Below are 24029 nucleotides of genomic sequence, written 5' to 3'. Positions count from 1 at the left end.
GACTTACCTTTTGCCAGTAGTAGTAGAAAATGAGGAGAATAGAGATTTTTTTTCTTCACTACACATTTGCCCTTTGGAAACTTGGATATTGTATCTCTCCTTAAATTGTCCTAAACAAGGTATCCATAGTGGTGTGTGAATCCACTTCATATTTTAGAATAGCTGATATTAAGCATTTCTGTTTGTTATGTAATTTGGCAATCTGATCATGTTGAGTGACTTCCCAATCTCCAAATATCACCTACTGTTATATATTCCCATAACTTTCACATTTTCCTACTATTTATGATCTAAAGCGAACACTTTCTATATACTTAATGGATTTTTTTCTTTTTTTGGTACCAGGGATTGAATCCAGGGGCACTTTACCATTAAGCCACATCCCCAGCCTTTTTGTATTTTATTTAGAGACAAGGTCTGACTAAATTGCTTAGGGCCTTGCTAAGTTGTTGAGGCTGGCTTTGAACTGAAAATCCTCCTTCCTCAAAAAATGTAAGAATTTAATTCAGACTTAAATCCCAAGATCCTGGGATTATAGGCATGTACCACTGTGCCAGGCTTATTTCTACTTTATATATATTGTGTGTGTATTTATATATTTACATGTGTATAAACATACAGAGATAAATAAAAGTTACTTTTCAAATTGTTTGGGTCAATCTGTACCTGTTTAGCTGTTTAAGAGAGAAGAAATATTTCTTAGGATCAAAGTCATGTACTTACCATTGTCCATATATATACATATAGAAAACTGTTTTTACAATTTATATTTATTTTCTTATGGAGTGGGCAGGATCCAGGGACATTTTCTCCTAGTATTCTTGTTTTGCATTTTTTTTTTTCGTATTGTGATAAGATGATAATATTTGGGTTGATTTGTTCATCAAATTTACAAGTTAATATAAGTCATTAAGAATAGGAAGAAACAATCTGGATTTAGGATATAATTTTAAGTATGTATTAGATTTGAAGTAACTGTTTTAAAATTGATGTTTAATATAAACTTTGATTGCTTAAACTGGTTTGTTAATTAAATAGTTTTTGAATTTGTTGTTTTACCTACAACATGAATTTTTTTGTGTGTATGTATGGTGCTAGGGATTGAACCCAGGGCTTCATATATGCATGTATGTTCTCTGCCTCTGAACTACACTCCCAGCCCCCATGTGAATATTTTTTTAAAAATTTCTTGAATTTGTTCTAATCAGTTATACATGACAGTAGAATGCATTTTGACATATACAAATGGAGCACAATTTCTCATTCTTCTGACTGTACCTGGTGAGAGTCACACCAGTAGTGTAATCATACATATATTTATGGTAATAATGTCTGTCTCATTCTACTGCCCTTCCCTTTCCCACAGCCCCATGCCTCCCCTCACTCCCCTCTGCATAATCAGGAGTTCCTTTATTCTTCCCTACACTGCCCCCTGCAATGGATCAACATTAACTTACCAGAGAAAATGTTGAGCCTATGGTTTTGGGAATTGGCTCTAGTTTCATCCAGTTACCTGCAAATGCCATAATTGCATTCTTTAAGGTTTTGTAATATTCCATTGTGTATATAGACCATGTTTTCTTTATCCATTCATCTATTGAAGGGCATCTAGGTTGGTTCCATAGTTTATTGTGAATTGAGCTGCTATAAATATTGATGTGGCTACATCATTGCAGTATGCTGATTTTAAATCCTTTGGGTATAAACCAAGGAGTGGGATAGCTGGGTCAAATGGTGGTTCTGTTTCAAGTTTTCTGAGGAATCTCCATACTGCTTTCAATAGTGGTTGTGCCACTTTCCAGTCTCACCAGCAATGTATAAATTTATTAGTTCCGGAAGTTTTCTGGTAGAATTTTTTGGATCTTCTACATATAGAATCATGTCATCAGCAAATAGTGATATTTTTAGTTCGTCTTTTCCTATTTGTATCCCTTCTTGTTAGGAAGTCAGGTTCTAAACCATTTTCTCCCACATCTTTGTCAACACTTATTATTGCTTGTAAAATAAATAAATATATAAATATAAATAAATAAATATATATATATATATACACACACACACACACTTCACTTTATTTATTTATTAATTAATTTATTTTTTATGTGGTGCTGAGGATTGAACCCAGTGCCTCACCCATGCTAGGAAAGCTTAGAGTACTTTTGATTTGCATTTCTCCAATTGCTGAAGAAGATGAGTATTTTTTCATATAATTGTTGATCGATTGTGTTTCTTCTTCTGTGTCTGTTCAGTTCCTTAGCCCATTTATTGATTGAGTTATTTGGGTTTTTTTTTTAGTGTTAAGTTTTTTTTAGTTCTTTGTATATCTTGGAGACTAGTGCTTTATCTGAGGTGTGTGTGGTAAAGATTTTTTTCCCATTCTGTAGGCTCTCTCTTCACATTATTGGTTGTTTCCTTTGCTGAGAAGAAGCTTTTGAGTTTGAATTCATCCCATTTATTGATTCTTGCTTTTCCTACTTGTGCTTTAGGAGTCTTGTTCAGGAAGTCAGGTAGGTCCTAAGCCAACATGATGAAAAATTGGGCCTACTTTTTCTTCTACTAGGTGCAGGGTCTCTGTTCTAGTGTCTAAGTCTTTGATCCAATAAAAAAAAAAGTTGATTTTTGTGCAGGGTGAGAGATACAGGTTAAATTTCATTCTGCTACATATGGACTTCCGGTTTTCCTAGCAATATTTATTGAAGAGGCTATCTTTCTTCTAATGACTGTTTTTTGGCACCTTTGTCTAGTATGAGATAACCATATTTATGTGGGTTTGTCTGTGGATCTTCTATTTTGTACCATTGGTCTATATGTCTATTTTGGTACCAATACCATGCCATTGTTTTTTTTTGCTCAATAATATGGTTTAAGGTCTAGTATTGTGGTGCCTCCTGCTTCACTCTTGCTAAGGATACCTTGGCTATTCTGCGTCTCTTCTTTTTCCAAATGAATTTCATGATTGCCTTTTCTATTTCTATGAAGAATGTCATTGATATTTTTATAGAAATTGCTTTAAATCTGTATAACAGTTTTAGTAGTATGACATTTTGATTATATTAATTCTGCCTATCCAAGAGCATGGGAGATCTTTCCATTTTCTGAGGTCTTCAATTTCTTTCTGTAGTGTTCTGTGGTTTTCATTGTAGAGGTCTTTCACCTCTTTTGTTAGATTGATTCCCAAGTATTTTTTTTTTTTTTGAGGCTATGGTGAATAGGTTAATTCTAATTTCTCTTGCAGAATATTCATAGAGTGCATTTGATTTATGGGTATTAATTTTATATTCTGATACTTTGCTGAATTATTAGTGCTAGAAGTTATCTGGTGGAATTTTTTGATATATGATTGTCATCAGCAAATAGTGATAGTTTCAGTTCTTCTTTTCCTATTCATATCCCTTTAATTTCTTTCATCTGTCTGATTGTTCTAGCTAGAGTTTCAGGGACTATGTTGAATACAAGTGGTGAAAGAGGACATTTCTGTCTTGTTCCAGTTTTTAGAGGGAGTGCTTTCAATTTTTCTCCATTTAGAATGATGTTGGCCTTGGGTTTAGCATACATAGCTTTTACAGTGTTGAGGTATGTTCCTACTATCCTTTGTTTTTCTAGTATTTTGAACCTGAAGAGGTGTATTTTGTCAAATGCTTTCTCAGCATCTATTGAGATAATCCTGTGATTCTTGTATTAAGCCTATTGATGTGAAGAATTAAGTTTATTGATTTCTGTATGTTGAACCAACCTTGCATCCCTGGGATGAACCCCATTTGATTGTGGTGCACTGTCTTTTTAATATGTTTTCGTATGTGATTTGCCAGAATTTTACTGGGAATTTTTGCATCTGTGTTCATCAGGAATATTGGTTTGAAGTTTTCTTTCCTTGATGTGACTGTGTTTAGTTTTGGAATCAGGGTGATACTTGCCTCATAGAATGAGTTTGATAGGGTTCCCTCCTTTTTATTTCTTGGAATAATTTGAGGAGTATTAGTATTACTTCTTCTTTGAAGGTCTTGTAGAACTTGGCTGATAATCCATCTGGTCCTGGGCTTTTTTTGGTTGGTAAGCATTTGACAGCGTCTTTTATTTCCTTGGAGCAGGGTCCGCTCTTGGGCCCCACCTGGGATAGCAAGTTTGTTGCTGAAAGCTCAGTACTTGTCCCTGATGAGGACATGATTTTGAGAAAAAGGAAAAGAAGGTTTATTGCTTTGCTAGCCAAGTAGAAACACAGGAGATCCTGTCCCAAAGGCTGTGATTCTCTTGCTTTTGTTTTATCGTGTGTGTGTGTGTGTGTGTGTGTGTGTGTGTATGTGTGTATGTGTGTGTTGCTAGGCAGCAAACCCAGGGCCTTGTGCATACTGTGCAAGCTCTCTACTACTGAGCTATATCCCTAGCCCTTTTTATTTTGAGATATTATCTCACTAAATTGCCCAGGCTGATCTCAAACCTGTGATCCTCTTAAAGCCTTCTGAGCAGTTGGGACAACAAGTATGCACCACCATGCATGTTTATGTATCCCCTTTTATGGGAAAGTATTATGTAAGAATTATTGATTAGATTTTGAGACAACCTCTAGAGTTCTGATATATAGTCATCCTTCAGTATCTGCCTCCTGAAGGATTGATTCCTTTCACCCAGGATCCCAAAATCCACAGATGCTCAAATCTCATATAAAATGGTGCTGGGGATGTAGTTCAGTGGTAGGCTTGCCTAGTATGTGCGAAGCCCTGAATTCAATCCCCAACACAGCCAAAACAAAACAAACAAAAAAAAACATGTATATATCATACAAGTACATTTAATTTATATTTTAGATTATTCTCAGAATTTAAGTACAGGAAAGGCATATGAGTTTGCAGTTTATAGAAGAAAAACTATAGAGATTGATTGCAGTAGGAGCAGGAGATGTGAAATCTGCCTACGAGAAAATTGCGATAGAAATGTAACTATTTGATAGTATTCATTACTCAGCATATATCTACTGAGTGCTTGTTTATTAAGTCAGGCAGCAGAATGCTATAGCAATGTCTTTGAGAAGTTATATTTCCATTGTTGTTACTGACAAATAATAATGTTACTGTCTTATTTACCTTTCTAGCCTCACCTTTTATCATTTCCCTTTAGTCTTTTAAAATAAATTTATTCTTGATTTTACCTTTGCATCCTTGCTTTTCTGCTTTTGCAGGTACTGCTTCCTCCATTTAAAACTTTCCTCCTGACATTTCTTAGGAACTTCCTACCTGTCTTTTTCTTACTTGGTTCAGACTTGCCTCTTCTGGAAAGCCATCTTTTAATCACATCCCTCCTTGCTCCCATTCCCATAGCACCCCATTCTTATTTTTGCTATCTATAGAACCTCCCACTTTAGATAGTAGTTGTAAGCCCTGGTTTATCTGCATTCTAACCTGTACTTTGTTTTTTTTTTAAATTTTTTATTTTATTTTATTTTTTTTATTTTTTATTGTTGGTTGTTCAAAACATTACATAGTTCTTGATATATCATCTTTCACACTTTGCTTCAAGTGGGTTATGAACTCCCATTTTTAGCCCATATACAGATTGCAGAATCACATCAATTACACATCCATTGATTTACATATTGCCATACTAGTGACTGTCATGTTCTGCTACCTTTCCTATCCTCTACTATCCCCCCTCCCCTCCCCTCCCCACCCCTCTTCTCTCTCTACCCCCTCTACTGACCTTCATTTCTCCCCCTTGTATTATTTTTCCCTTTCCCCTCATTTCCTCTTGTATGTTCTTTTGTATAACCCTGAGGGTCTCCTTCCATTTCCATGCAATTTCCCTTTTCTCTCCCTTTCCCTCCCACCTCTCAACTCTGTTTAATGTTAATCTTCTTCTCATGCTCTTCGTCCCTACTCTGTTCTTAGTTACTCTCCTTATATCAAAGAAGACATTTGGCATTTGTTTTTTAGGGATTGGCTAGCTTCACTTAGCATAATCTGCTCTAGTGCCATCCATTTCCCTGCAAATTCTATGATTTTGGCATTTTTTAATGCAGAGTAATACTCCATTGTGTATAAATGCCACATTTTTTTAATCCATTCGTCTATTGAAGGGCATCTGGGTTGGTTCCACAGTCTTGCTATTGTGAATTGAGCTGCTATGAACATTGAAGTAGCAGTGTCCCTGTAGCATGCTCTTTTTAGGTCTTTAGGGAATAGACCAAGAAGGGGAATAGCTGGGTCAAATGGTGGCTCCATTCCCAGCTTTCCAAGAAATCTCCATACTGCTTTCCAAATTGGCTGCACCAATTTGCAGTCCCACCAGCAATGTACAAGTGTACCCTTTTCCCCACATCCTCGCCAGCACTTGTTGTTGTTTGACTTCATAATGGCTGCCAATCTTACTGGAGTGAGATGGTATCTTAGGGTGGTTTTGATTTGCATTTCTCTGACTGCTAGAGATGGTGAGCATTTTTTCATGTACTTGTTGATTGATTGTATGTCCTCCTCTGAGAAGTGTCTGTTCAGGTCCTTGGCCCATTTGTTGATTGGGTTGTTTGTTCTCTTATTGTCTAATTTTTGGAGTTCTTTGTATACTCTGGATATTAGGGCTCTATCTGAAGTGTGAGGAGTAAAGATTTGTTCCCAGGATGTAGGCTCTCTATTTACCTCTCATTGTTTCTTTAGCTGAGAAAAAACTTTTTAGTTTGAGTAAGTCCCATTTGTTGATTCTAGTTATTAACTTTTGTGCTATGGGTGTCCTATTGAGGAATTTGGAGCCCGACCCCACAGTATGTAGATCGTAGCCAACTTTTTCTTCTATCAGACGGCGCGTCTCTGATTTGATATCAAGCTCCTTGATCCATTTTGAATTCACTTTTGTGCATGGCGAGAGAAAGGGATTCAGTTTCATTTTGTTGCATATGGATTTCCAGTTTTCCCAGCACCATTTGTTGAAGATGCTATCCTTCCTTCATTGCATGCTTTTAGCCCCTTTATCAAATATAAGGGAGTTGTAGTTTTGTGGATTGGTTTCTGTGTCCTCTATTCTGTACCATTGGTCCACCCGCCTGTTTTGGTACCAGTACCATGCTGTTTTTGTTACTATTGCTCTGTAGTATAGTTTGAAATCTGGTATCGCTATACCGCCTGATTCACACTTCCTGCTTAGCATTGTTTTTGCTATTCTGGGTCTTTTATTTTTCCATATGAATTTCATGATTGCTTTCTCTATTTCTACAAGAAATGCCGTTGGGATTTTGATTGGCATTGCATTAAACCTATAGAGAACTTTTGGTAATATCGCCATTTTGATGATGTTAGTTCTGCCTATCCATGAACAGGGTATATTTTTCCATCTTCTAAGATCTTCTTCTATTTCTCTCTTTAGGGTTCTGTAGTTTTCATTATATAAGTCTTTCACCTCTTTTGTTAGGTTGATTCCCAAGTATTTTATTTTTTTTTTGAAGATATTTTGAATGGAGTGGTTGTCCTCACTTCCATTTCAGAGGATTTGTCGCTGATATACAGGAATGCCTTTGATTTATGCGTGTTGATTTTATATCCTGCCACTTTGCTGAATTCATTTATTAGCTCTAATAGTTTCTTTGTAGAGCCTTTTGGGTCTGCTAGGTATAGAATCATATCATCTGCAAATAGTGATAATTTAAGTTCTTCTTTTCCTATTTTTATGCCTTTAATTTCTTTCGTCTGTCTAATTGCTGTGGCCAGTGTTTCGAGAACTATGTTGAACAGAAGTGGTGAGAGAGGGCATCCCTGTCTTGTTCCAGATTTTAGAGGGAATGCCTTCAATTTTTCTCCATTCAGAATGATGCTAGCCTGAGGCTTAGCATAGATTGCTTTTACAATATTGAGGTATGTTCCTGTTATCCCTAGTTTTTCTAGAGTTTTGAACATAAAGGGATGCTGTACTTTGTCAAATGCTTTTTCCGCATCTATCGAGATGATCATATGGTTCTTATTTTTAAGTCTATTGATGTGGTGAATAACATTTATTGATTTCCGTATATTGAACCAGCCTTGCATCCCAGGGATGAATCCTACTTGATCATGGTGCACAATTTTTTTGATATGTTTTTGTATCCGATTCGCCAGAATTTTATTGAGGATTTTTGCATCTAGGTTCATTAGAGATATTGGTCTGAAGTTTTCTTTCTTTGAAGTGTCTTTGTCTGGTTTAGGTATCAGGGTGATGTTGGCCTCATAGAATGAATTTGGAAGTTCTCCCTCTTTTTCTATTTCCTGAAGTAGCTTGAAAAGTATTGGTATTAGTTCCTCTTTAAAGGTTTTGTAAAATTCTGCTGTATACCCATCTGGTCCTGGGCTTTTCTTAGTTGGTAGTCTTTTGATGGTTTCTTCTATTTCCTCGATTGATATTGGTCTGTTTAGGTTGTCTATATTCTCCTGACTCAATCTGGGCAGATCATATGACTTCAGAAATTTATCGATGCCTTCACTATCTTCTAGTTTATTGGAGTATAAGTATTCAAAATAATTTTTGGTTATCTTCTGTATTTCTGAAGTGTCTGTTGTGATATTGCCTTTTTCATCCCGTATGCTAGTAATTTGAGTTCTCTCTCTTCTTGTCTTCGCTAGCATGGCTAAGGGTCTGTCGATTTTGTTTATTTTTTCAAAGAACCAACTTTTAGTTTTGTCAATTTTTTCAATTGTTTCTTTTGTTTCGATTTCATTAATTTCAGCTCTGATTTTCATTATTTCTTGCCTTCTACTTCTTTTGCTGTTGTTTTGCTCTTCTTTTTCTAGGATTTTGAGATGAAGCATGAGATCATTTATTTGTTGGTTTTTTCTTTTTTTAAGGAATGAACTCCAAGCAATGAATTTTCCTCTTAGAACTGCTTTCAATGTGTCCCACAGATTCCGATATGTTGTGTCTGTGTTTTCATTAATCTCTAAGAATTTTTTAATTTCCTCCTTGATGTCTTCTATAACCCATTGATCATTCAGTATCCTATTGTTCATTCTCCAAGTGATGTATGCTTTTTCCTTCCTTCTTTTATCGTTGATTTTCAGTTTCATTCCATTATGATCAGATAGGATGCATGGTATTATCTCTACTCCTTTATATTGTCTAAGAGTTGCCCTGTGACATAATATATGATCTGTTTTTGAGAAGGATCCATGTGCTGCTGAGAAAAAAGTCTAACTGCTTGATGTTGGGTGGTATATTCTATATATGTCAATTAGGTCTAGGTTATTAATAGTGTTATTGAGTTCTATAGTTTCCTTATTCAACTTTTGTTTGGAAGATCTGTCCAGTGGCGAGAGAGGTGTGTTGAAGTCTCCCATGATTATTGTATGGTGGTCTATTAGACTCTTGAACTTGAGAAGAGTTTGTTTGATGAACATAGCTGCACCATTGTTTGGGGCATATATATTTATGATTGTTATGTCTTGTTGGTGTATGGTTCCCTTAAGCAGTATGTAGTGTCCCTCTTTATCCCTTTTGATTAACTTTGGCTTGAAATCTATTTTATTTGATATGAGTATGGACACTCCTGCTTGTTTCCGAAGTCCATATGAGTGATATGATTTTTCCCAACCTTTCACCTTCAGCCTATGTATGTCTTTTCCTATCAAATGCGTCTCCTGTAGGCAGCATGTTGTTGGGTCTTGTTTTGAGATCCATTCTACTAGCCTGTGTCTCTTAATTGGTGAGTTTAAGCCATTAACATTTAGGGTTATTATTGAGATATGGGTTGTTGTTCCAGCCATATTTGTTTATTTATGTTACTAAACATGGTTTGTTTTCCTCTTTGATTATTCCCCCCCCCTTTACTGTCCTACCTCCCACTGTTGGTTTTCATTGTTATTTTCCATTTCCTCTTCCTGTAATGTTTTGCCCAGGATGTTTTGAAGAGATGGTTTTCTAGCTGCATATTCTTTTAACTTTTGTTTGTCGTGGAAGGTTTTAATTTCATCTTCCATCCTGAAGCTTAATTTCGCTGGATACACAATTCTTGGTTGGAACCCATTTTCTTTCAGTGTTTGAAATATGTTATTCCAGGATCTTCTAGCTTTCAGAGTCTGTGTTGAAAGATCAGCTGTTATCCTGATTGGCTTACCCCTAAATGTAATCTGCTTCCTTTCTCTTGTAGCTTTTAAAATTCTCTCCTTATTCTGTATGTTGGGCATCTTCATTATAATGTGTCTAGGTGTGGATCTCTTACAATTTTGCACATTCGGCATCCTGTAGGCTTCTAGAATTTGGGATTCTGTCTCATTCTTCAAGTCTGGGAAGTTTTCTCGTATTATTTCATTGAATAAATTGCTCATTCCTTTGGTATGGAGTTCTATACCTTCCTGTATCCCAATGACTCTTAATTTTGGTCTCTTAATGTTATCCCATATTTCTTGGATGTTCTGCTCATGGTTTCTTAACAGTCTTGCTGAGCTGTCTATGTTCTTCTCAAGTTGAAATACTTTGTCTTCATTGTCTGATGTTCTATCTTCTAAGTGTTCTACTCTGCTGGTAGTACTCTCCATTGAGTTTTTAAGTTGGTTTATTGCTTCCTGCATTTCTAGGATTTCTGTTTGTTTGTTTTTTATAACCTCTATCTCCCTGTATAGTTGATCCTTTGCTTCCTGGATTTGTTTGTGTAATTCCTTGTCGAAGTGATCTTTCATTGTCTGATTTTGCTGTCTAATTTCTTCCTTGATACTCCAGATCATCTGGAGCATATATATCCTGAATTCTTTATCTGACATTCCATCTGCTGCAGCTGTTACCTCTTCTAAAGTTGAGTTGACCTGCATTGCTTGTAGTCCTTTCTTTCCTTGTCTTTTCATACTGCTTGCGTTTCTTTCTTCTTGGTGAAACTGTTGTGTTTTTGAAATTTTTCCCCCCCTATATATTTATATTGCTCTTGTATAGTTGAAAAGTCTCCCTTGCAGGTGCGGGCGGGGGCTCTGCTCTGCCCCTCCTTCAATTGGTGTGAGGTGTCTACCACGCCCGCGGACCCCTGGGTCTGATCCGCCGTTCTGTCGCAGGTCTGCCTACCTTGCAGGTGGGGGCGAAGGCTCTGCCCTGCCCCTCCTACCACGCCCGGGGACCGCTAGGCCTGATCTGCAGGTTGGTCGCAGGTCTGCCCACCTTGCGGGCACAGGTGTCAGTTCCGCTCCGCCCCCACTCCAATTGGGGTCACTTGACCACCACACAGGCAGGCCGCTGGGCCTGATCTGGGCGCGGGCGAAGGCTCTGCTCTGCCCCTACTGCAGTTGGGGTGAAGTGTGTACCACGCTAGCAGGCCGCTAGGCCTGATCCACCGGTCTGTCGCAGGTCTGCTTACCTTGCCAGCCTGGGCGGCGGCTCTGCCCTGCCCCTCCTACCACGCCTGCAGACCGCTGGGCCTGATCTGCAGGTTGGTCGCAGGTCTGCCTACCTTGCGGGCGTGGGCGGCGGCCCCGCTCCTCCCCTCTGGCTCGAGGACAAAGCGAGAGAGACTCGGGTATCTGTGACTCACCCTCCCTACCAGGGGACCAACTGTTTCCGTCGCTGCTGGCACCGATGAAGTTTTCTCCTCGGCCGCTCTCCGATGACATCAGATCTCTGTCATGCTGGCATCCCCTGTTCTATGGCTGCATCCCATTTTCTTCTCTTCCAATAGGCGGAGCTGTGCCCTCTGAGCCGAGCTTCTGCCCTCTATGTGCTGACAGAAATCCCTGTACGGTGGCTCCTGGGAGTCTCTCAATCCTGTTAGTCTAGAGCCCTTTCACTTATCTGGCCCCTCCCCCTGTTCCTCCCCCCAGCCAGCCAGCCAAGTCCTGTTCACCAGAGGCGGTTCCCCAAGGATCTGATTACACTTGCAGCCCCACCGTGTGTCCTATATCCCGAACGATGAACACCCTCTCTGTCATTCAATTAAGCCCCAGTGCTGTGGTGGGGTGATCTGGGAACCAACAGTTTAATTTTTCCGGACCCCTTTGGTGGGCACGCCCCCAGAAACTGGTGGCTAAGATCTTGGGTGTCGCCGCTGGTGTTAAGGGGAGGTGGGGATCTGGAATCCCCTCTGCTTCCCTACAGACACGCCCCTGGTGGTTTCCTGGCTGCTTGTATCTGGAGGGGGTGGGAGTTACACACCTGCTAATGTGGATTCCGCTGGGAAGGAATTCTGTCCGCGGAACTCTGGTGATGTCACCACTCTGCTATGGCGGGCCCCAGGCTCCTTGCCGGAGTGTCCGAAGGGAGGGGTGGGACTGGTCTGTCTCTGGTTGGTTTCAGCTCCCGGTTTGCTATTTCATGAAGGCTTGGCGAGAGACCTCTTCCTAGAGTCCCTGCACCGCTCCTGCTGCGCTGCGCCTTGGAGGCTATCCGCCCTGACGCGGGGGCTGCATGCAGGCAGCCGACAGTCGCCGAGTCGCGCAGGCAGCGGCTGGCGGGTCTGGACCTCTGCGCTGCGTGGCGGAGATTCACTCGTCTAGCGCAGACTGTCACCTCCAAAAATCCTTCCAATTCCCGACCGGTCTCTCTTTAGTGGAATTTTGCTAGGAGTTTCTCAGCAGGTCGAATCTAAGCGTATCCATGCGTCTCTCTGATCCCGTTGTTGAGGAGGTACTGAAAGCTCTGCCTCCCCTCTCGCCACCATGTTGGAACTAACCTGCACTTTGATAAATCAGGTTCCCACAACTCATTCCTCAAGTTGTTGATTTACTCATTAACTCATGGAACTCAGAGTAACACATTTACTGATTTATTATAGAGAATATTATAATGAATACATATGGATTGATGCATAGGACAAGGACAGGGTTGTGGTACTTCCATGCCCTTATTGGGCTCACCACTCCTAAAAACCTCTTCATGTTCACCTGTCCAGAAGCTCTCCAAACCCTTTGTTTTTGTGTTTTCTTGGATACTTCATTTTTTTAAGCATTGTTGAAGCATAGAGAACCATGGATTAAAAAGGGTGTAATCTAATGCTTGTACACCGAGTGGCAGGGCTTATCTGTTCTGGTGCTTTGTGGCCTCCCTGTGCAGCATTCTTCCCTCCCACATCTGGGCTAAGACTTCTCAAATGGGGTCTGTGATCTGCTGTCAGACAAAGTGGGTCAAAGAGCAACTTCATGACCAGCTCCAAGATAGAAATATAGGGAAATGTTTTGAGTATGTGACCAGCTTTTTGAAAGAGAAGTTCTAGTTTCTCTGGTCTGTTTTGGAGAGGGAGTTAAGGGGCCTGGAACTGGGGATAAAAACCAAAATATGTGTGTATTTCATAATACCAAAGAAAGTCAAATAAGAATTTTATCTTGAAACTTTGATACCGGACTGTAACTCTCTAAATATAATATTTCTGTGGTATGATCAACTTTAATTTTACCAAGCCATTTTAGAGTCCTCCACCCAGTACTTAATTATCACAGTATTTTTAATATGTCAACTAGAAAATACATTTTTTTGATTTCTAATTGTTCTTCCTTTTCTTTCAATTTCTAATTTTTTCCTTTCTTAGCAATCTCAGATGCTATGAAGACAAAACAGAAACTTGCTGAAGTTTTCTTCAAAGAAGAATATATACTGAACAATGCCATTGGTATGTGTATGCTCTAGAAAGCTTTGAAAATGGAATCAAGAAATGGGGTGGGCAGTATGATTTGCTAAGATGTCATCAGTAGGCACTTTTTTTTTTTTTTTGCTACTGGGGATTGAACCTAGGGGTGCTTTATCACTGAGTCACATCCTCAGCCCTTTTTATTTTTATTTTGAGGCAAGATCTCACTAAGTTGTTTTGGGATTCACTAAGAGCTAAGACTGACCTTGAACTTAATGATCCTACTGCCTCAGCCTCCCAAATTGCTGGGATTATAGGCATGTGCCACCTTGCCTAACTTATTGAAACTTTTATATACTATGTGTTGGACCTAAATAAAGTTGATTTAAGTATTTGGACTGCTTATTACAGAACAATTATACCTTAATATTTGTAGGCTATACTTCACTACTGTCTCATGAAATTTCTAATCATACAGTTAGCTTTCTTATTGAACAAAAAACTTGGGTCTCAGCTTTCTATATAAAATGTACCATTTCCTAATTCTCAAGGAACTCTGAAATGAAAATTTTTTTATAGTCAAAGTTCTAGTTTCATTGGAAGCAAAGCAGTATTTACTTTTATCAAACATGTGTTTTCAAAAGTTAAGTTATAGGGAATAACAGTAAATACTTATGTACCCACCAGTCCAGCAATAACAGATATCAATATATTATTTTTGCTTGTTATTGAAAATTTTATTTAAAAGAAATAAAGTATTTTAATTTTTAAAGTCATAATTCAGCCCATTTTGTGGTTTTCCTTCATGTCATTCCTTTATCTAAGCAGAAGCAACCATTGGTTGTGTGTAGTGATGCAACCATAACTTAACTTTACTAAATGCTTATAAACTTGTTAGTGTTTTGAAATATACATAAAAACTCTTACTATGTATAGATGTTCCCTGACTTAGAGTGGTTTACTTTAATCATTCACATTTACAATGGTGTGAAAGCAGTACTCGTTCTAGTCCGTGTTCTGTAGAAACTGTATTCAAATTTAGAATTTTGATCTTTCTTGGGCTTGTGATATGTAGTTCAGAACTCTCTCACGATATTGGGCAGAGCAGTAAGGCTCTGAGTTCACAAGTCAGCCATGAGTTCACAAGGTGAACAGCTACTGTGATGTTTGCTAAATTAGATATGTTAAAATGTTATTTTACTTGCAATAGTTACAATAGTTTTATTGGGTGAAAATTCATTGTAAGTCAAGGAGAATCTATATGTGTTCCAATAAGTTGTTTTTAATAACATGAGTGTAACTATATAATAATTATGACTATATGCCCATATTATTTATTCTACATTTATGGATATCTTAAGTTATTTCTAGTTTTTACTAATGTAGGTGATTATAACCTTATGATGTCCATGTGTTAAAATTTCTTTAGGAATAATTATGTGGAATGGACAGCTCATAGAATTAATACATCTTTTTTTCCAAATTCTTCCCAAAATGTTTTTTTCTATACATCTTTTGTCATGACTACCCTTGGATTTTTCATCTTCCAGAATTGCTAAGTGGATCAAAACATTGAAGTTTTATATTGCCATTTGATAAGGAGGTAATCTTAGCAAAAAGCTATAGTTGAAACTCAATGATTTATATTTTTGTTATATTCTGGCCAACTTTCCCTCTCACAGGAAAAACAAAAGAGGGAATGGATGGATGACAATAAAAGTTCATATGATTACCAAAATTTTCAACTGGGAAAGGACATCTGAGGCCATATGTTAAGTCTCATCATCTTTTAGATGAGGATACACACATACATACATACATACATACACATATACACACACTCTTATCTGTCATGCATATATATTATATATAATTTATATCTATGTATTTATCATTTAATACCTAGTTGAATTGCCAATTAATGATAAAGCTGAAACTAGAATCTGGGTCTTCTAATTCTCAGTCCATGCTTTTTCTTGTATGCTGGACTTTGTTGTATGTATCCAGATACTTTAGTTATATGAAAAACAAATATGTTCTTTAAAATACAAGTGGGCATGTAAATATCAGTGACTTATAAAATAAATACTATATTTCTTAATAGCTGAGTTACATGATAATTTGTTTCAAATTGAAGTTTGAGTTGTTAATGAATAGCTAATCAGGATTGTGTATGGATTGACATTTAAAAAATATTTTATAAGCTTTACAATAGTTCTCTTTGATATTTCTTACAAAAACTTCCTAGGAATAATAGAGTCTATATAACATGATTTTTGAAAAAGTGAATATATTGTAAATATTGCAACTAAAATTATAGGTCTGTTTCTTTTAGCTTCTCTCCAGAAACCATACATTGCACTTATTGATGGAATTACAATGGGTGGGGTAAGTAGTCTTTTTGCTCTCTCCATTGATGAGTGAGTTGTATTAAAAATAAGTTACTAATTATTAAATGGAAGTGAGGTGATGAAAATGATAGAACTCTCTGAAACAAAATCATATGTGGATTAGATTTTGAATCCTGACAGAACTGGTTTAGAGTATTTGCTTATAGCAGTTTTAGACTTATCTCAACCCACAAGACTATTTTATGTTCTTAATTATGTTATATATTATTTTAATTTTTTTTTTGAATTAGCAAAATTTCTTTTCTCTCTCTCTCTCTCCCCCTCTCCCCCCTTCTCCCCCCCTCCCTCCTCCTCCTCCTCTCTCCTCCTCCCTCCTCACCCCTCTCTTTTTGTATCAGATATTGAACATGGAGCACTTAACCACTAGCTACAAGGTCTTGCTAAGTTGTTTAGGATCTCACTAAGTTGCTGAGGCTGGCCTTGAACTTTAAATCCTGCTGCCTCCTGAGTTGCTGAGATTACATGTGTGCATCACGAAGCAACAAAAACTGCATTTTTTTTTTTGTTAATATGTAGAGCTTTTTATTCTACTTACAAATCAATTTCTTGCTTTCAACAGCTTCAAAAGAGAAACAGGAATGTAAAATTTTTCTCTTAGACTATTAGTGATGGAAATGAGGTTGACTAAATTTTATCTATTGTATATAATTTCACCTTGGTGGAAGTGCTTGTAATCTTTAGGAAATTCTCTAAAACTGCATTTTTATCAGTTGACACATTTAGTTTGCCTCTGCTATTATAAAGAATTCTGAAATGTAACTGACTTTGAATGGCTTGATATGGAGTTGGGATGAATGTGAAATAATTATAGAACAAATTGTAAATTATATGGTCATGACTATAACAAAGATAAGCCTTTAAAGAAGTGAGTTTCAGAAAGGATCTTTATGGTGGAAAAGGGGCTTGCTTCATGGAAAAGATGGTGAATTTAACACAGCTTAGAAAGATAGTATGGGGAGAAAAAGTAATATCTTTTGTTTATCCAATTGCAAGGGTCATGGCTGACATGCTAGAACAAAAGATTAACAAGAGAGAAGCTTAACATTTATTTAATCAAAGTTTTACAAGATGCAGGAATATTAAAAACCCAAAGACCAGGGAAGACTGTATTTTATAAGGGTTTGATGCAGACTGGATGGTTTGGAGAGAATATGATTGCAGAAAAGGAGTACGAAACAGTGTTCCTAGACTGGGGGACTTAGACTGTTGCTCAGGTTCTTCTTGGCCTCTCTGATAGCATTCCTTCCTCTAGCCATAATGCAGGATGCTCTTCTCTTGACAGTCTAATGATATACTTTTAGGAGAGGTTGCTCAGAGAATTCCTTTATTGCTAGCTGTTGTAGAAAGACTTTGAAAATATGGCCCTTTGGGACGTGTGATCTGAACCCTAATAACAGATAGAACTTAGCCTATCTAAGGCTAAAGAGTAGAATTTCAAAAATTCTACCTGCTGGCTGTAGATTGTAGTGCCATGCCTGTGATCCCAATGACTTTGGAGACTGAGGCAGAAGAATTGCAAGTTTGAGGCCAGCCTGCGCAACTTGGTGAGACCCTCTCTCAGAAATTTTTTTAAAAATTGAAAAAGGTATGGGGATGTAGCCAATGGTAGAATGCTTGTCTGGTTCAATCCCAATTTGGAATACAGATTTCCCTCTCCTTCCTTATTCTTGTGGAACCACCATAAATTAAGCCTCTTGGGTATCAGGAATTGCTTAGATCCTGTATATATCATTTTTTGGGGGCTGGTTCCACTAGCAGCTGTGTAGTTAGAAAGCAGAATCAAGGACAGCCTAATGGTCTCTTTTTGTTGGGTGATATAGGACATGGTTTAGTTTACTTTCTTTGTCATGGAAGTGTTAACCTGGGGAAAATAAAATCTCTTAAAAAATTAAAATAAAAAAACTTGTCAAATAAGGGAAAAGTCAAATAATCTGATGTATTGAGGGAGAGCCACTCTGTGAATGTAGAGAACCAAGAAAAAGTGAAAAGAAAAGCAATAGGCATACCCAATAGCATAGAAGAAAATGTGGCCCCAGTGAAACAGGAGATAACCCCCATAAGGAGATAGCAAACTCGGATGAAAGGGCTTCCAGTTGAAAAGGGGAACAAGTAATATAAGGAAGGATGATGAAGAACGAAAATACAATAGCAAAACTGACATTTCATTTTGAAAGCAATAGGTGAGAAAGAATTGAATATTACAAATAGTGAAGTTGTATCTGTGGAGAACAAGCTTGAGAAATTCTCTCAAAACAAAAATGTTCAAAAAAAAAAAAAAAGGATAAAAATGATGAGGATTGGGGATGGAATATAGCTCCGTTTTAGAGTGTGTGTTTAACATGCTAGAGGTCCTGGCTTCAATCCCCAGAGCCAAAAATATGGACTAATTTTAATATGAAAAGATTGGTGAAGTGTCCTGTAGTGATATCAACAGGCAAGAATGTCCTCCTTTTTACAGAAACCTGGGAAGAATCTTTGCACTACACCTTATCTGAACGCACTGGTTGTTCCTTTTGTAGCAGCCTTTTTAAACTAGAATTACACCAATTAAGTGTTAGTATCTGAAGGCAGTGGCTTTCCAGGTGTTATCTCTGCAGTAGCAGCAGTAGCAGTGTTTGGGAACTTATTAGAAACCCATATTTTTCTATCCCACACCAGGGTCAAACCAAGATCTTAGATGCCACAGTCTGTTTAAACAGGCCTTCCAGGTGATTCCAGTGATTGAGAATCATCGCCCTAAAGCAGCCACTGTGTGTAATGAATTAACTTCTATCCCATTTTTGTCCTGTGCTTTTTAGAATGGTACTCTGTTCCATCCTTGAGAGAATTGAGAAAATAGTCATGTCATTACAACAACCCATGGTTGAGATGAAGAAGCCTTAGGAGAGAAATTTTGTTTTACATTACATTTTATCTGCTCCCCTAAAACAAACAAACAAATAAAAAACTTATGTGTCTTTTCTCCCAGCAGGTCTGCCTATCACATTCTTAAAAACTTAAGTTCTAATTTTTCTTCTTTTTTTTTTTTTGACAGTCATAAAAACTATTACAATTAGACGTGATTTCTTCCTTCATTTGAGTCAGTATATTCATCTGAACTCAAAATTTGGTGTTTTTTAGAGAGAGAGAGAATCTTTTTTGTAGATGAACACAACACAATGCCTTTATTTTTATGTGGTGCTGAGAATTGAACCTGGGTCTCGCCTGTGCTAGGCGAGTGCTCTACTGCTGAGCCACAATCCTAGACCAATATTCATCTGAACTCAAAATTTGGTGTTTGTACCTCATTGTTATTTTATGATATGGCTTGTTTCCCTAGGAATATCGGGTGATTTGTAAAGGCAATGTTCCCATAAGAACATGCCAATGTGTGCACGTGTATAAAAAATACATTATTAAAAATCCTATTCTGATAATGTCTTGTATAGCCTTTTGAAAGAGTAAAATGAACAGATTAGAGTGAATTGGCTTTTTTTTGTAATGGAAATTTTTTATGTAGCTTGGTTTTGAAAGCTAAATTTTTATGTTTCATTTACAAACTAGTTAACCTAAAACTTTTCATGAACTCTAGCTTTTAAATATAATTCTCTAGATCAATGACTTTCAACTTTGACTGCACTTTAGTATCATTTGGGAGTCTTTAAAATATTCTCAGTGCCCAAGCTTTCCTCAACTCCCATAACCATTAAATTGGATAAATTGGATATTGGAGTTGGACCTATTCATTTTTAAAGCTCCCTAGTGATACTAAATGAGTGTCAGGTTAAGGATTCCTGATCATAATTAGTGTGTAGTTCAGAGTCAGTCACTTGTGTAACTCTTTCTAAATTTTCAAAAGACAATGATTCTCTTATTCTGGCTGGTATCAGAATCACTCAGAGGGCTTGTTAAAATACAACCCCCCTCCACCCCATTTCCAGTTTAGTAAGTCTGAAGTGTGGCCTGTGAATTTGTATTTTTGAACAGGTTCTTAGATGATGTTGATGTTGATGATGCTGGAGGCAATGTCACTTTAGATAACATTTCTGTAAGACGTTGAGAACAGTTTGTTACTCAAAAGTTTTTATTTTCAGCTGGACACAGTATGCATACCTGTAATCCCAGGAGATTGGGAGGCTGAAGCAGGAGGGTTGCGAGGTCAAAGGCAGCCTAAGCAAAAGTGAAGCTCTAAGCAACTCAGTGAGACCCTGTCTCTAAATTTAAAGAAGTACAAAATAGGGCTGGGAATGTGGCTCAGTGATTGAGTGCCCCTGAGTTCAATCTCCGGTATCTTGCTGTCCCCCTAAAAGTTTTTATTTTCGAATTTTTCATTAGAATTTGTGGTACATAATTATTACATGCAAACACATTTTTAATTGGTTAAAAGAAAAACTTCAGACAAAATTAATAGTTTATTTGAGCAAAGAACATGAATCGGACTGCACTCAGCATTGGAAGGGTTGTGAGACCTCTGCCTGGCAGCAGGGAGCTTTTATAAGCTGAACACAGAAACAAAGCAAAATTTGCATTATTTGGGTATAGTATTATTAGTTGGCTGCCTGTGATTGACTGAAATTCATCTTTTTTTTTTTTTTTTTTTACTAACACTTCTAAATTTGGTTTGGATTTAAGTAATAGGGTTGAGGTATCTTACAAAGGACCTAAAAGTACAGAGACAATATTAGGTCAGTGACCTATTTATTTAAATGAGCAAACCTAATATATAACTCTGAATAAATTGGAGCAAATAAGGCTTAAGAAAAAGTTTTAGGAATAGTAGTTGTCTCTGTTTTTGTTTTGATTCTGGTCAATACATTTTTTTTAATACTAAAAGAATTTTCTTAGGAATTTGAACAATCCAAAAGACTGTGTCAGAAAGCTTGATTTTACCTCCTTCCTCTCTTGCTGTAGAAAGTATTATTTTTTTACCCAACATGGAAAATTACAGTTTTACTGTCATGCACTATGAAGAATGGCACAGAACTTTGCAGGGGAGATAGCTAAATTCTATTTTGTTTCAGATTTTGAAAATTCAGACATTTACTCTGTTTTGGTATTTGGTAAGATAAAAATGTTACTGAGTGGTTCTTCACATAGTTCATCAAAATGATGTGAAAACTTTTGTTTTTCCAATATTTCTGAAGAAAGATTTGAGCAGTTTTGGGACTGGGGATATATCTTAGTGATAGAGTACCTGCCTAATGTGTGTGAGACCCTGGATTCAATCCCTAATACTGAAACAACAATACAGAGAAATGATTTTTTTTTTTAAATGGAAATAATAGTTCATTCTATTTCTGAAGGATAAAAAATTCTAATGTGTTTTTCCCATTAAATCTCTAGGTTACATTTTCTTATGCTAATATATAACAGAAGGGAAGGTTGTTTAAAAATTAAAGTTTAAATAGATATAGAAGAAAGGGGAGGGAGAAAGAACCTGGTAGATTAGAGGAAGAATGTACTTCCAGGCAGTTCCTCAGCATCAGACTTACAAAGTGGAAAGACTGTTTCTCAGCAAATGGATAACAAAGGGGACTCACTGAAACTTTATATTGGACTATTAAAGAAACTAGAGACATAGAAACAAACTTTAAACAGATAAGGAATAGTATGTTAGAGACATGCCAGCTTGGCTGGTGGCTGCCAGTGAAGGGAAGCAGGGAGCACAGACAGAAAACCTGTGAATTAGAGAGGGAGGCTGATCTTCATGAACACAGACTCAGTGGGGAAAAAAGTTCAATGAAACCAACCAAAATTTGCTCAAATCCCCAGGATGGAGAGTTCAGGGAGAACTGAGATCTCTGGCCCAGAAAACAACTGCAGGCACAGCTTGGGACTATCCATAAACACTGTGTGGCAGCCTGCAGAGACAAAGTGGGAACATGTAAAGGAGGTAACCACCAGTCATATTTTATGAACTGCAGAGTGTGCTGAACCAAAGCAACTGAAATAGCAACAAAGAAAATTATATCTGGCTCATATAGGCTCCAACTACCAAGGAGAGAAATCTCTCTGTTGCTGGTATCCCATAAGAGCTTTCAGGAAGATACCTATAGCTACCACCCAGGAGTGTCTGCACTCCAGGGTCGATACCTGGTAATTCACATTCATAGCACTGTAGGTAAAACCTGTGGAGGGTTAGTTCCTATTCTCTAAAAATGGATTTTACGAGGGCCCCCAGAAATCCAGCCACCTAGCAGAGATTGGCCTTTCCACAGCAATAGGAGGCATGGATCAAATCCCAAATACCGACCAACAGAGTTCCACAATTCACCCAAGACAAAACTGCAACTACTGAAACTTCCTATTTAGAGCTCTGTATCATCCCTGCTACAGGATGCCACAATTCATCAGAACTCCCCAGTCTTACCCAGGCTGTCACTGGGAGATTAGAAACTAAGAACTAGTATTCTTGGCTGGCAGCTAGGTGAGAAACACAAAGACATTGGACTTAACCCTTGACCTAAGGGGTACAGAGCCAAAAATAAATATAAAAAATGAAAATTCATTCCTGCCAATAATTTTGACCACTGTAGTAGAAACAGACCTTTTATTTTTCATTAAATTTTCTTTCTCTTCTTTTTTTCTTCTTATTTTTCCTATTCCCGTTTATATAATTATATAAAATTAAAAAATCTTTAACCTTTTTTAAAACATCATTTCATATTGTGTATTTTTACTTTTTTCCATTATATATAATTTTTTGTGTGTGTATGTCCTTGTTGTGCCAATAGATTTGATAAAATATATAATTTCATGTTCACCTTAATAGCTTTCTTCTGCACCTATTATTTAGCCTTGATTTGAATTTGGTGGGATATAATTATATGAGGATTTGAGTTGTTTTGATCATATATTTGTGAGTTTGTTTGTACCTTGGTTTGTGGAGAGTGGTGACAGAGAATAGGAGAGAAGTGGATGAGATTGGGGGTCTCTGTTGACTTCATGGCTGTGGCATACCCTGAGAATGTTTCTGTGCAAGGGCACAGGATGCTTAGCTGCTATGGTAATGCTTAGCTGCTATGGTAATGCTCCACCTGAGGAGGCTCTGTGCAAGAGTCTTACCAGCTTTGACCTTGATCTCAGACACTTATATCCCAGGTATAGAGGAATTCTCATGAAAGACAATCACAATGTTTTACCTGCTCTGCTACTCCTGAGCCTGCCCGCTTAACAATAACTTTAAAGAATGGGCCTCCTTGAGCACTACACAAACTCCTCACATTGCACATTGCAACTGTGGAAAAGCTGCATAGATGTTTCTAGTTCTTTAACTTTTCTGAGTACAAAGAATAATGCTTGCATAGTCTTTAACCTGATAATGAGACATATATAAATAAAGATTGCCATTGTAACTCTTTAGATCTGCTTCTCCATCAGAGAACATCTGATGTGCCATCAGAGAGCAGCCCTCCATCTGATCCCAGCTATTTATCTTCATAAGCTGCATGTGTGAGTTTCTTCTATCCCCTATCACTCCTCGCTGGTACTGCAAGTTTGGCTGTGCAGGATGCAGCACTGGTTCTTGGCCCTTCTATCTCCCTTTCTTCACTCTGTTCTCCATTAATAGCCAAAACTTCCTTTTCCCTCATGCTCTCTTGTTTTTCATTGCTTTCAGTTTTTTATTTCTTCTGTATAGTTGACATCTGCTTCCTGCCTCTCCTCTGATCACTTTTTAAAAAATCTATTTCAAACTTGCCTTCCTACCCAATTTTTCTCTTATTTAAGAAACAATAATCTCACTAATTTTATATAGTTTATTTAATTCCTACCCCGTTCACGTTGTGATTATTAACATGGTGGATAATATCATAGACACCTGCTGTCAAATGTCTGATCTAGTTCACAGATTTTTATTGTTGGTACTGATGTTAAATGCTGATTCCTTATCTATACCTCTACCTCTACCTCTACCTATACCTCTGTCTGTCTGTCTATCTATCTATCTATCTATCCCTATATAGGTGGCAGGTAGTATTATAGATATCAAAGTAGACAACCTGACCTTCATCCTAAGACTGTATTCTGTTGCTGACATTTGTGCCATCTTTGATTTCTCCTCCCTTTAAAAGGGGCATAAGATCATCATAAGGTCATCAAAACATAAGATGAGTAAGGATTTCCAATCTAATACTCTAAATCAAATGGACTTAATAGAT

The 24029-nt window shown here is 37.5% G+C and overlaps 1 protein-coding gene across 1 annotated transcript in view; it reads left to right on the top strand.

Moving 5' to 3' along the window:
* Positions 1 to 24029, top strand: part of Hibch (3-hydroxyisobutyryl-CoA hydrolase) — a 94132-nt gene that overhangs the window by 16564 nt on the left and 53539 nt on the right. The window contains exons 5-6 of the mRNA XM_046447260.2: positions 13442 to 13522; positions 15816 to 15868. Coding sequence (XP_046303216.1) covers positions 13442 to 13522; positions 15816 to 15868 — 134 coding nt within the window. The remainder of the gene's footprint in view (positions 1 to 13441; positions 13523 to 15815; positions 15869 to 24029) is intronic.

Source organism: Marmota monax, unplaced genomic scaffold, assembly GCF_021218885.2.
Source record: "Marmota monax isolate L192 unplaced genomic scaffold, Marmota_monax_Labrador192_F-V1.1 WCK01_AAM20220418_F8-fsc00007, whole genome shotgun sequence".
Taxonomy (NCBI): Eukaryota; Metazoa; Chordata; class Mammalia; order Rodentia; family Sciuridae; genus Marmota; species Marmota monax.
Note: the sequence above shows the minus strand (reverse complement) of the source record. Positions and strands in the feature narration are given on the sequence as shown.